The sequence below is a fragment of the Oryctolagus cuniculus genome, chromosome 6 (assembly GCF_964237555.1).
Source record: "Oryctolagus cuniculus chromosome 6, mOryCun1.1, whole genome shotgun sequence".
NCBI lineage: Eukaryota > Metazoa > Chordata > Mammalia > Lagomorpha > Leporidae > Oryctolagus > Oryctolagus cuniculus.
Genome location: NC_091437.1, coordinates 85,542,505 through 85,556,697, shown reverse-complemented (window position 1 = coordinate 85,556,697; position 14,193 = coordinate 85,542,505). Strand labels below are relative to the sequence as shown.

The 14,193-nt window shown below is 42.5% G+C and overlaps 1 protein-coding gene across 1 annotated transcript in view; it reads left to right on the top strand.

Annotated features, from left to right (window-relative positions):
* Positions 1-14,193, top strand: part of CA8 (carbonic anhydrase 8) — a 125,497-nt gene that overhangs the window by 96,626 nt on the left and 14,678 nt on the right. The window contains exon 8 of the mRNA XM_051843756.2: positions 2,740-2,909. Within this exon, the coding sequence (XP_051699716.1) occupies positions 2,740-2,874 (135 nt within the window). The 3' untranslated portion in view covers positions 2,875-2,909. The remainder of the gene's footprint in view (positions 1-2,739; positions 2,910-14,193) is intronic.

The following is a 14,193-nucleotide window of genomic DNA, read 5'->3' as shown; positions in this document are numbered from 1 at the left end:
GGTGAAAGCAAATGATTTATAGGGAATTTTCATGCATCCTCAGCTCTGGGAATTTTCCCGATGCAGCAAGCAGTAGATGCTTTTCATTTTTGTACTCTAAGACCCTAAGGAGGTCTAGTGAAAGACCCTCATGAATATTAAACACCTAATTACTTATTGGAGTGACACTGCTATATAAATACACCATGTATGTATTATTTGAAAAAATAAGGCAATATCACTTGGGTCACACTTAAGTCATTTAAGGACATTAAACAATATTTGGGGACATGGAAAGTAAAACATTAGAAGTCTGTTTTCTAACTTGAGTTTGAATCTAACAAGCCATTTAGTTTTTTCCCAGCTCTGTCCCAAGATGAATGGAGCGGATTGAGTTAGAAACTTGTGAGATTCAATTTTTGCAATCTGGAGTCTCTCCTCGGGAAAAATACATATGTAAAATTTGCCTATCATTCAGGGGTTTCATGGGCCTCTTAAAGTCTCTTGTTGTTTCTAGACTTTTATCAGAATCCTTGCATTAGTTAATCTGTTGCATTTCATTTCTTTTTATGAACAGCAGACTCTTATGGCCGTGTTGTCTTAAGAACCTTTGTAGATACAGTCCTTTGATACAGAGATGATGAAATTTGGAGGATTGATGCTATCCAGATCACATTGGCTCAATGCACTAGGATAATTGCAGAATATAGGTTACAGTGTTTTGAGTGGAAATTTCTAAAGTGGTGACTGTAGAGCTGGGAAAACAGCAGGTGGATTTGTAACTGTAGGCTTCTGCCACTGACTAACATGGCAACTTTCTTAACCTTTCTAGCCTCAGTTTCCGCTTCTGTGTAAGGAATGGCCGTGTCCTGTTACTATGTGGTATTTTAATGAAGTAACAATCAGCCCTGAAGGTAAATCAGCTAATAGATGAGAATGTGCCTGGGTAATGTTCATCATGTTTTCTTGGTGTTTAAAAACCTCTCAGAGTAACTCTGGCAGGAGCTCTTGATGAGGCAGGTCACTTGGGACTCTGGGAACTTTGTCACATGAAATGGTGAAGCTGTGAGACCTGGAGAAACAACTTGAGAAAGGGAGATGAACATTGCTATTGCTAAGAGATGAAACTGGCTTAAATTTTTGGAAAATCAAAGGTATTTGAACCAGTGTTCTCCAAAGAGTTAGATGAACAGCAAAGACAATCTGTTGATGAAGGAATCTGCTAATTCATTGGTATAGTTTGAATATGATTTGGTTTCAGAACTCCTGAAGGTGTTCAACCCCCAAAGTTGTAAGATAGTGGTACTAAGAGGGTGGATATTTGTCTGGTTATGGTGTTTAGGATGTGGGGGCCTGCCAAAGGTTTGTTTTTTTTTTTTTTTTTTTTTTTTTTTTTTTTTTTTTTTTTTTTTTGACAGGCAGAGTGGACAGTGAGAGAGAAAGAGAGACAGAGAGAAAGGTCTTCCTTAGTCGTTGGTTCACCCTCCAATGGCCGCCGCGGCCGGCGCACCGCACTGATCCAAAGCCAGGAGCCAGGTACTTCTCCTGGTCTCCCATGGGGTGCAGGGCCCAAGCACTTGGGCCATCCTCCACTGCCTTCCTGGGCCACAGCAGAGAGCTGGCCTGGAAGAGGGGCAACCGGGACAGAATCCGGCGCCCCGACCGGGACTAGAACCCGGTGTGCCGGCGCCGCAAGGCGGAGGATTAGCCTAGTGAGCTGCGGCGCCGGCCCAAAGGGTCTTTAGTTTGCTGGGGCTTGCCCTGGATTGGTCATTCTGGAGAAAGGAGTGGTTATAAAGCCTGAGAAGGGCTCAGTCTTTTCCTCTGCTTCCTGGCTCACTGTGTGCTCCTTCACATGTGCTCTGTCATCGCCATCTGCTGTCTTCTTCAGAGGCCACATCAGTGAGGCCATCTTGTCTCAGTCTTAGATCTGCCAGACTATGAGCTAAGTAGCTTTTCTTTTCTTCACTAGTAGATGTTCTCATGTATCTCATTGTAATAATAACGAAAAGCTAATACATTCACCTAATAAGTCTCACATCTAATCAAAGTTAACATCCAGTACCATCAGAATCTGCAAATTTAACATAGAAATGGGAAGCATTTAAGAATATTTATTCACTTATTTACTCTTTCTCATTGTGCTGTACACAGGCACAAAAGTATTTTGAAAGAGTTGTGTATCATTTTCACATTAACAAATACAGCATGTTTTTGTGACTGTTTGAGTAGTCTGGAGAACTTGATATCTCCTCTCTGCTGACTTCTCTTCAAAGGATCTTGTCTAATGTCTTAGGTCTATAAAAACTAAGTCTGGTTTTCTTTCTTTGAATTTCAATTTGCATTTCTCTTTTTCTAGTTGGATTTTAGGCATTTATTTATTTTAAAGATTTATTTATTTATTTGAAAGAGCCATAGAAAGGGAGGGAGGGAGGGAGGGAGGGAGGGAGAGAGAGAGAGAGAGAGAGAGAGAGAGAGAGAGAGATTCCATCCTCTGATTCACTCTCCAGATGGATGCAAGCCAGGAGCCAGGAGCTTTTTGCAGGTCTCCCACATGGGTAACAAGGGCTCCAAGACTTGGCCCTCTTCCTCTGCTTTTCCCAGGCTATTAACAGGGAGCTGGATTAGAAGTGGAGCATCTGGGACACCACTGGCACCCATGTGGGATGCTGGCCTTGCAGGTGAAGCCACATATGAAACCATAAGTCTTGTTAATGTCTGGTATGTAGGTAATCTATTTTGTTTTGTTCTCATTTTCAGATAGAAGAATTTCGAAGGCTGCGGACTCATGTTAAAGGTGCAGAACTTGTGGAAGGCTGTGATGGGATTTTGGGAGACAATTTTCGACCCACTCAGCCACTTAGCGACAGAGTCATTAGAGCTGCATTTCAGTAGCCAGAGAGAAGAGGAAAAAGTCCATCTTCATCAGGGTATGTACAGGCCAAGTAAAGAAAACATGGCACACAGTTTGCCACACTGAGCATGCGGGAGTCACTCTTGTGGTCACCTTGCTAACTTACCAATGCAACAATTACACTTCATTTTGATAAGACATTACAAAGCCTCACTGAGTGTAAGTCAGATGATTATTTTAATTTCCTGTAGTGTTAAAATAATCTAGTATTCTACTGTTTTCCCACCAGAGCAGCCTTTAAGTCCAAGTTTTCCTTTAATATTTGCTTTCATAAAGAAAGACTTTCTGAGACAGAGAAATGGTGCTAGGTCAGAGTCTCTGGTAATTTATGCCGTTGCCTTGTTAAGGCTACAACTGTCAGTTCCCACCAGCCAGGAGCACATGTGAAGAAGGGGCCTGTTGAATCTCTTGTCATACATGGATTTGATTATCTTGTTTATTGGGGTAGATGAGAGAAGATGCTGGCATAAATCGAAATCCTTGACCTATAAAAATATTTTTATTTGCTAGATAAAGAAGTACATATTAGCTATCTGAATATGATATTCTTATTGATAGAAACATAAGCTATATTTTAATGTATTGAATTCAATGTATATATTGCTACCCTTAAAGAGCCAACAAAATAAAACATCACAAACATGGGAAAGATGAAATGTATAAAATGACTACATATTAAATTATTTCTTTACTTTGTAAATTGTCTAATAGTGCAAAGGACTCTGAGAACACATTGAGAGCCAACCTTTGCTTCCCATAAGGGGAAAGAACATGATGGATGATTTTCTAAGGGAACAGAAAAGAGCTGTGGCTGTTTATTGCACTACTGGGAGTAATGTGAGTGCCACTGTGGACTAGGGAGTCTTAGAGATATAAAAATCTCTAGCATCAAGGGGCTCACCATCTGATGAACTAGATGAGTCACATAGGATTTTTTTAAAACACAATTTTATTTGTTATTTGAAAGAGTGACAGAGAGGAAGAGACTGAAAAGATAAATCTTTTGTCTACTGATTAATTCCCACAACAGCCAGGATTGGCCAGACTGAAGCCAGGAGCCAGGAGCCAGGAACTTCATCCTGGTCTCTGGTGTGGGTGGCAGAAACACAGGTATTTAGACCATCATCTGCTGCCTCTCAGGTGTATTGGCAGGCAGCTGGATTGGAAGTGGAGCACCTGGGATTCAAACTGGCATTTTGATAAGGTATGTGGGTACCCCAAATAGATGCTTAACCTGCTGTGCCACAACACCTGTCCTGATATAGGAATTTTTAAAATATACACTCAAAAATATATGATTACAGAGGCCGGCACTTTGGCTCACTTGGTTAATCCTCTGCCTGCGGTGCCAGAATCCCATAGGGGTGCCAGGTTCTAGTCCCTGTTGCTCCTCTTCCAGTCCTGCTCTCTGCTGTGGTCTGGGAGGGTAGTGGAGGATGGCCCAAGTGCTTGGGTCCCTGCATCTGCATGGGAGACCAGGAGGAGGCACCTGGCTCCTGGCTTCAGATAGATGTAGCTCCGGCTGTAGTGGCCATTTGGGGAGAGAACCAATGGAAGGAAGACCTTTCTCTCTGTCTCTCTCTCTCACTGTCTAACTCTGTCAAAAAAAAAATACAATTACAATTGGTCATTTTCCCAATGTGTTTCCTAATCCTTTTTCTTGCCTAGGTAGAGATGTCAGTTTCTCTGTGACTTCTGTGTCCACAGTGCCACTCACATGGTGTGTTACCATGTTATATGAAGGCTCTTCAAAATTTTCATAAGAAATGTGTTTTATGAAAAAATTGTGCATGGATTTGAAAAATTTTTTGCACCAAGATAAATTTACCTTTTAATTCTATTTTCCATGAACTATTTTAAAGCATCCTTATAGGGACCCTGTACTCCAGCCAAACTCCCTTTCATCTTCTGTGAATTTTATCTTCTCTCCTTTCTCAGTACTTCTTGGCCTTCCTTTGGCTGTTGAAATCCTAGCTATAATATAGCTCAAATATAGCTCGCTCCATGGGTCTCTGCTTCTCCCTTAAACTGTACCTTTCATTACACTTTCTTTATTTCACCTAACTGCTTTTTACTTTTTGCTATCATATTCCAAGCTTCTTAATAGTTGTCATGTTTATTTTATGTTTTTTTCATTATTATATCATCTTTTTATTTCTCATCCTCTCACTTTCCTTCTGCTATTCTTTAACCACTCCTCTTTCACCTTCTTCACTCTTTTTTAAAGCTTTTATTTAATGAATATAATTTTCATAGGTACTTTAGGAATATAGTGGTTTTATTCCCCATACCCATCCTTCCTCCCCTACTCACATCCCACCTCCTACTCCCTCTCCCAACCCATTCTTCTCTAAGATTCATTTTTAGTTAACTTTATATACAGAAGACCAACTCTATATCAAGTAAAGATTTCAACAGTTCACTCACATACACACACACAAGGTAAAAAGTACTGTTTGAGAACAAGTTTTGTAGTTAATTCTCATAGTACAACTCATTAAGGGGTGAGGTGGCACATGGGGAGTAAGTGCACAGTGACTTCTGTTGTTAACAATTAACACTCTTTTTTATGACCTCAGTGATCACCCGAGACTCTTGACATGCGCTGCCAAGGCTGTGGAAGCTTTTTGTGACCACAAACTCTGTCAGTATTTAGACAAGGCCATAGACAAAGTGGAAGTTCTCTCCTCCCTTCAGAGAAAAGTATATCCTCCTTTGATGGCCCCTTCTTTCCAATGGGGTCTCATTCACAGAGATCCTTCACCTTGTGCCTTGAATGTCTTCCTCAGAATGAGACATGTAATATATCAGCCAGCCTCACTCCTGGTACCCATTCAGTCTCAGTGGGTGAGTTAGCCAGTGCAGTTCATCTCCTTTTCCTAATTTTTGAGGCAATAAGGGTCAGGCAAACTCACCTTTCGTAAGAATAAGAGGAAAAATTTCAATAATGCACGTGTGATAATAAAGGAGAATACCCAGGAGTGCTTTTGAGTAAACCTAAGGAATGAGCTACAGAATTAAATTGATATTCAGTCAAAAATCATACTGGTAACCTGTTGTATGATTGATTCTATGTGTACAGAGGTGATAAGAATGGATGTGTTGGGCTGGTGCCGTGGCTCAATAGGCTAATCCTCCACCTAGCGGCGCCGGCACACAGGGTTCTAGTCCTGGTCGGGGCACCGGATTCTGTCCTGGTTGCCCCTCTTCCAGGCCAGCTCTCTGCTGTGGCCCAGGAAGGCAGTGGAGGATGGCCCAAGTGCTTGGGCCCTGCACCGGCATGGGAGACCAGGAGAAGCACCTGGCTCCTGGCTTCAGATCAGCGCGGTGCGCCGGCCGCAGCAGTCATTGGAGGGTGAACCAACGGTAAAGGAAGACCTTTCTCTCTGTCTCTCTCTCTCTCACTATCCACTCTGCCTGTAAAAAAAAAAAAAAAAAAAAAAAGAAGAAGAAGAATGGTTGTGTTCTGTGATCTCATAGAGCTTAGGATCTGAGATAAGGAGTCTGACAGTAGAAAAAGAAATGCTCAAAAGTGTACAGTTACAAGTTATATTAAATGCCATGAATGAGAAGTTCAAAGCAGTGTGGGGAAGATTTCAGGTAGAATATCTTTTGTAAAGATCTTGAGGGGTGCTCCCTGTGGAGGTAAGAATTTGATGCCTTGAGACCCCTGAAATAAGCCTTCATGAGTCTGCGGTAAAGGAACCAAAGGGGAGAGGTTGGCAGAGTTCAGGTGTTAGAGGTCCTGGTCAGCCATGTTGGAGCATCTTTATTTCATTGTCAATGCATTGTGAACCCATGAAGACTTTTGCCCAGGGCAGTAGCCTGATCTCAAGTTTGCTTTAATAGTTCATCCCAGCTGGATAATGAATGAATTGGATTACAAAGGAATAGGGGTGGAGTAGAAAGCTGTTTCGAAATCTGCTCGATGGCCAAAAAGGAGACTTAGAACCTAGAAGAGGCACAGTGGAGATGGATAAAAGCTAATGCTTAGAAAGTAGAAATTGCAGGTGGTATCAAGTGATGAAATGAGGGTGGGTAGGGGGAAATGGAAATGTCAAAGGTGACTGCTGGGGCCTGGGGTTTTAGAAACTGTGGTTAGGCCTGCGCCGTGGCTCAATAGGCTAATCCTCTGCCTTGCGGCACCGGCACCCCGGGTTCTAGTCCCAGTCGGGGTGTCGAATTCTGTCCCGGTTGCCCCTCTTCCAGGCCAGCTCTCTGCTGTGGCCCGGGAGTGCAGTGGAGGATGGCCCAAGTGCTTGGGCCCTGCACCCGCATGGGAGTCCAGGAGAAGCACCTGGCTCCTGGCTTCGGATCAGCGCGGCGCACCGGCAGCAGCGGTCATTGGAGGGTGAACCAACGGTAAAGGAAGACCTTTCTCTCTGTCTCTCTCTCTCTCACTGTCCACTCTGCCTGTTAAAAATTAAAAAAAAAAAAAAAAAAAAAAAAGAAAAGAAACTGGTTAGAGAACCCTTGAGTGACAGCAGGAAATCTGTTTGGGAGGAAAAATGAAGAGTTTTGTAGAACACATTGAGTCATTGGGAGATGGCATCTATCATGGAAGCAGAGTTCTTATGAAGACTGGTGTAATTTCAAGAGTGAAATCAGCTAAGAGGTCTGGGCTGAAGTATGGGAGTGCTTGGTATACATGTGTGTCTGTTCTCTAGTAATGGGGTCGTCTCATTAAGTGTTTGTAAAATCTCACATAAGGCTTTCCAAATATTTAACCAAAATGCAGAGAAGTTAAGACATGGTCCAAAACAATGCATTTATTGAGCAAAGGCGTTGGAAATCCAAACTGTCTTGACTGACAAAGCTCTTTTTCATATCTGGACAGAGGTCAGGGAGGGTCCCAGAACTGGTGGTCAGAGTGATGTGGCATGTACTGCAGCAGACAGGGAGGGAGCAGGAAGAGGCATCAGAGATGCTGTGTTATGGCTGCTCTTGGTGATTTGAGCTGAGAGGCAGCAGAGGGGTCAGCATGACAAGGCACTTTTAAAAAGACTTTTACAGCTAAACTAATGTTAGAACTCATCTGTATCCCAGGAGAAATGGGCACATAGGTGGAGAGGGGAAGAGGCTGAAGATGCTATTTCCCATTGAAGTCTGAAAAATTGAAAGAAATGAAATCCTGAGCACACATGGAAACTGACTATTTTTGAAGCTATTTTTATTTGACACGTAATAATTGTACCTATTTATGTAGTATAGTGTAGTGTGATAACTCAATACATATATACAGTGGGTAAAGCTCAAATCAGGATAATTACCATTTCTGTCTCCTTCAACATTTACCATTTCTTTGTGTTTGGGGTCTATGAACTCTTCTATTCTAGTTCTTTTGAAAATATTTAATAAGGAATCCTTGCCATTTGTGGAAGCATGGATGAAGCTGGAGGACATTGTGTTAAGTGAAATACCACATGCTCTCACATGCTGTCACTCATATTTGAAAGCTGCAGATTGATAAAACAGGCGTGAAGAATGTCTGAAACCATTTGATCTGACCATGCCAAGGCAACCTCAGGTGGGACTTGAAATTCAGTAAATCTCTACCTGGCTAATTTTTAAGTTGATAATTTCATATAGCATGCAACTCATGTTATAAATATTCAAATGGTCCTTGGCAGAAAGATTTGCCACTCCATCATAGAAGAAAAGTAGAAGAGTAGTTACTAAAGGCTAGGAAGGGGAGGAGGGCATAGAGGGGGTAAAGGTTGGATAACAGGAACCAAAATACAGAAATGAGTTCTTATTCTACAGCACAGGAGAGTGGCTATAGGAGACTGATTTTCATTAAGAGAATACTTTCTCTGTTGCCTTAAGAAGGCAGGTAATTAATACATTTAGTGAGTCCACAATTTGCTTGATTTTATTTTCCAATGAGGAGCAGGGTAATGATGGGAGGTGTGAGGGAGGCAGGGGAGAGGGGATGGGAGCAAGCCAGGGGGAGGAACCAGCTATGGGAGAGGGTAGCCTGAGTATCGATGCTGGGGCATGGAGAGTGCGAAGTTTCTCTAATATAGGCTTGGTATATTTTCTGTGAATATCAGTAACTGTAAATGACACTTTTAATGAAATAAGATGATTGCCATAAATGTTTGATTCATATCTAGTCCTAGGCCAGAGTTGCCTGTCTGTCAATATCCAAATAACCATCACAATTGTCTCTCTCGCACTCATACAGATTGCAATGTTGTTTATAAGATTGTTTATGTTTCAGAGCTTTCATATTCATCATATGCTAGAAAAATCATGTGTACTTTTTCAGTTTTAAATTAATTACAATTTAGGTATTTTTAAATGGAGGATGGATTTGGGCTCTTATCTTGGTGGCTGAGATTATTTAAAGGGGAGTAATTTCCCCCTCAAATTCCTCACAATGGTGCAAGTATTCTTTCTAAGGTGACTCCAATTCTGATTTCATCCTTTCTTGAATACATTTTTGATCCTTTTATCTTGAAATGTGTAATACAAATCTAGTCATAGTTCTACATCAAAATTATATTGGGGAATCAGACTTATGGATGTGTGCTTTTTATTTGATATTTAATAATGCCCTAAGGCAGGTAATTCAAATTTTTATTAAAGTGAAGTGATTTGACAGTTAGACTTTGAATTTAATGCATGAATGTTTCATTTAAGCTCTTGGAACTGAAAAGGGGAAAAATTTTCCTGTGGTAGTTAGCTCTCTAAAAAATGTCTAAAATTATTCAGATTTATTTCAACTATGTTTTACTGTAATAACTTTAGTTTGGGGACTTAAAGTGGCATTTTTTTTTTCCTTTTTCATGACATGTCTGGACATCTGGAGGGCTTTGATAACGAAGACATATTATTCCCATGAATAATCTGTGGCTTCTTATATTACCATTTAAGAAGCATGAACTATGATTTTGTACTTATTTGAAGAATTAGCAGGTTCTGGAAATTCTTTAGGTCCCTGGTGCTGCTTCAGATCTCTGGGCGCTAACCAATACTACATGATTCTTTGCCCATTGAATTTTCTATATGGTGCAAGAGAACTACATTTTATATCAAGATTTAAAGTTCACGTTACTTATTGTTCTTGGTATCGTAGTGATCTTCTGACAAAATGATTATTTTTATTTGTAGTAGACCATTTTCAAAAGGCTATTCTGACTCTCCTTACTCACACTCACATTCACATAATTTAACTTGATGCATTGCATTGGCCTGAGAATTGAAAGCTCTGTTGATAGAGTTGTTTTCTATTTAGTACATCTTAGAGAGCTTAATCACAATGGAATAGATTTCCTAAAGGATCTCAAAATGGTTTCACTAAAATGCCAAAGCACCAAGATTTCTCAAGATATCCATTGTGTTTTTATTGTATGATATCAAAATGATTAAAGACAGGAATGAAAAATATCAAAGCTGTCACTATGATGCCATCCACCATTAGTTCCTCACCAGAAACCAAAACAAAAGATGTACCTTATCTTGGACTTTCAGCCTCCAAAAGTGTGAGATAAATTAACTTCTTTTCTTCATATTTCTGCAAGAGGCCACAAGACAGGCAGCCGGAGTAGGGGAGAGGGTCAAGGCTTGCTCCTTTGATAAATCCCTCTCTGGAGAACTAACACAAGGGTCCCATAAGAACTACTTTCATCCTGTCAGAGGACAAGCCCCCACTGGCCCTTCCTCCTTCTCCTTCTTCCTCCTTTGTCTCCCTCTCCCCCTCCCCCTCCTCTTACTTCTCCCTTCCCCCTCTTCCTCTCTCACCCTCTCTCTCCCACCTCCTTCTCCCTCTTCCTCCTCCTTCCTCTTCTTCTTCATTTAAAAGCAACAGTTATTAGAGTCAAAGACCTCTAGCCAGAGTAGCATGGAGGGGAGCTCCAAGAGAGGCAAAACCCAAGGAGGCTGGTGATAGTGGGGTTTTTAAGCACAATTTTGGGAAGAAAATTCAGTCACAGTCTGAGACAAAACCCATCCAAAGATCTGATTTGCAATCTTGTTTGCCCTGTCTGGCTTGCTTATAAAACAAAAAAGCTATCCAGAAGGGTGGGATAGGAAACTTGTTTTCACAATAAACTATGAACTCAGGAGGATGCAATCACCACTCTCTTGCTGTTCTCATGGTAAAATTGGGAATTTTTAAGGAATGGTGCAGGCACTTTTGACATTGCTAAAGGCAACTTTTGGGAAAAGCAAGCATTTTGCCCTCTTAATTTCCACCAAGTGTTAGGCTGTCACAAAACACACCAAACACCGGAGTAAGGGGAAGGGTTTACTGGGGAAAACCCAGCAGACCGGAGGGAAGGGGCGAAGAGGGAAAAGGAGAGTAAGAAAGAGGAGAGAGGAGAGTGAGAGAGGAGAAGAGGAGGCTAGAGAGAGAGTGAGCAGGAGAGAAGAGAAAAGCCAAGAGAGCCACGTGTCCTTTTAAAACTTTGCCAGAGGGCAGGCAGGGAAGCAGGAGTAGCAAATCCCAATAGGATGGGGGTGGAGCTGGACACAGGTGGTTGGGCCATGTGGCTACCTGGCTTTCAGCAATGGGGGAGGGGGGGGCTAGTGCCTAGAATGTAAATCAGGGTGTAGATCGCACCTCCTCATATTCCCTCCTCCAGAAGAATGGACCCTAACTTCTGTTAGGGGAACTGGGTGGTGGCTGTTCTGGCTCCTTCATGCTGAAAAAGGGCAGAGTCAAGACAGGGTTCCAGCATGAGGTGGCTTCTCAAGAGAGACACAGTGCCAGCTTGCAGAGCTGCTTCCATCTGAGGTTTCATGTGCATGGCCATCTAGAATTTTACTCTTTCAAGTCTGGAGAAAGTGAATCCAACAAGTAGGTTAAACTCACAGTGTCTAAAACAGAGGATAGAGTCATTATTAGAGGGCCTAATAAAGGAGCTGTCTAAACTATGAGGAAGTTTTCTCATTGAGAGGCAGATAGAAACTGACACAAGGGCCCTGATAATAATCAGGTGAGCTTTAACACCTGGCCAGGTATGAGGCCCAGACCTATCTATCTCTTCACATGGGGTACCAGAAGAGACATTGTAAGGGAGATGTGAACCTCCTTAGGGAAGGCACCCTGTTGACTTCCATTACCTAGGTGGCCTGGGAGGAGAGCGCTCCTGAATAGAAGGCAGGTGGCATCTGTAAAAGGAAATTTACAGTTCTACCTGCAATGTTACTGACCCTACTTGGCCGTCCCCTCAGCAGCAGTGATTTCAGCTCAGAGACAACAGTGTCTGTGGCTCTGACCCAGGAGTCCTTCAACCCCTAGGGCTGTTCTTCTTCCAGTGGCCCAGCCCATGGCTGGCAGAGCTGTAGGGCTTTTCATAAGCTGACTTCTGCTGAAGCCCTGGCTTTCCACATCAAAAACCAATGCCATTTGTGGTGGACTGACCTGTTGGGTCTCCTGGATGGCAGATCTGGGCCCCACTTCTTAAAGGCTTCACCTTCTAACATAGGACCAAACTCCCAACACATGGACCTTTGGGGGACAAACCCCAAAGCACTTCACAAATGTGTTTAACCAGAGAAACACAATGCAGAATATGTGTTGATAATACAGGGTATGTGTTGATACATGTGTGGTGATCCAAAGTATTCACTGTGATCTTTTGATCTGAGGTGAAACAGCAAGTAACAATACTGGACTGCAGGCCGGCGCCGCGGCTCACTAGGCTAATCCTCCGCCTAGCGGCGCCGGCACACCAGGTTCTAGTCCCAGTCGGGGCGCCAGATTCTGTCCCGGTTGCCCCTCTTCCAGGCCAGCTCTCTGCTGTTGCCAGAGAGTGCAGTGGAGGATGGCCCAAGTACTTGGGCCCTGCACCCCATGGGAGACCAGGAGAAGTACCTGGCTCCTGCCATCGGATCAGCGCGGTGTGCCGGCTGCAGAGCACTGCCACGGTGGCCATTGGAGGGTGAACCAATGGAAAAAGTAAGCCCTTTTTCTCTGTCTCTCTCTCTCACTGTCCACTCTGCCTGTCAAAAAAAAAAAAAAAAAAAAAAAGCACTCTGCTTGTCCAAAAAAAAAAAAAAATACTGGACTGCAAATACCCCTGCTGTCGCTCCCCCTCTTCGTGGAGGAACGACACAGGACCCTGCGCTGTTCTTTCGTCTGCTCGGCCCTCCCCGGGTTTGCTGCTGGTTCTTCCCGGGTTGGCTACTGTCCCTTCCACCTCCGTGGAAGGGCGGTTCCCCCTGGCCGCTTTCCCCACTTCCGCAGGGGAGCGGCACACCGCCGGCCGGCTCTCTGGGGGCTGCACAGGTGTTCCCTTAGATGTTCCCCTTAGATGTTCCTGGTGCATGCCGTCTCCTCCTTTATAGTCCTCCTCTGCCAATCCCAACTCAGCTGCCCACACGCCGAGTACGCTGCTCTCCTCCAATCAGGAGCAAGTCCTACAGTTTATTGGTTGAACTGGAGGCAGCTGTGCAGAAGCTGTTTACTTCTCTCCCAGCGCCATATTGTGGGAGAGCAGATGCATAGAATAAGTCTTAATTCCAGTAACTCAGTCTAGTCCGGATTGCTCCCCACACCCTGCATTTTCTCCATATGCCCTTCAGGGCTGGAAGGGCAGATTCTGGATGTGCCCTGAGATATGGTTAAGCTACCTTGAACTCCAGTCTGTGGAGTAAATGAAAAGGCTTTTTTTTTCTTTTGATATTTTACAGTTGAATTAAAGGCTAACAAACCCTTCAGAAAACCTTTCAATACTACTACTACTACTAATTTGTTTTCAGTAAATGCCAGTTGTGTGCCAATCACCCTCCTAGCTATTTTATATATGTCTTATTTTACCTCATTTTTTATATGTCTCATTTTATATTACTCATTTTACTACTATTTAAGTTGGGAAATTCAATTCAATCTTTAAAAAATTATCAGTAAAGAAACTGAGGCCAAGGAAATTTAAATATCTTTACCAAGTAGATTAAACTACTAACCTATATAACTGAAACTGATAGAAACTGATGAAAGTGATAGAAACACTCATTTAGAAATAATGTCCTTTCACTCTGTTGAAGACATCTGCACTCCCATGTTATTACCTAGATTAGCCAAAAAATTGAAGAAATCCAAACGTCCATCAGCTATGAATGCATAAAGCAAATGTGGTACATATATAAATATATCTGTATATGCATGTATATATCACATATAAAATAGAAAATATGTGTATTATATATAAAATGGAGTAATATGCAGGCATAAAAAGGATGAAATCATATCATTTGCAGCATCATAAATGGAACTGGAGATTATTGTGTTAAGTGAAGTAAGCCAGGCACAGCAAGACAGGTATTACATGTTCTCACTGGTATATGGACTA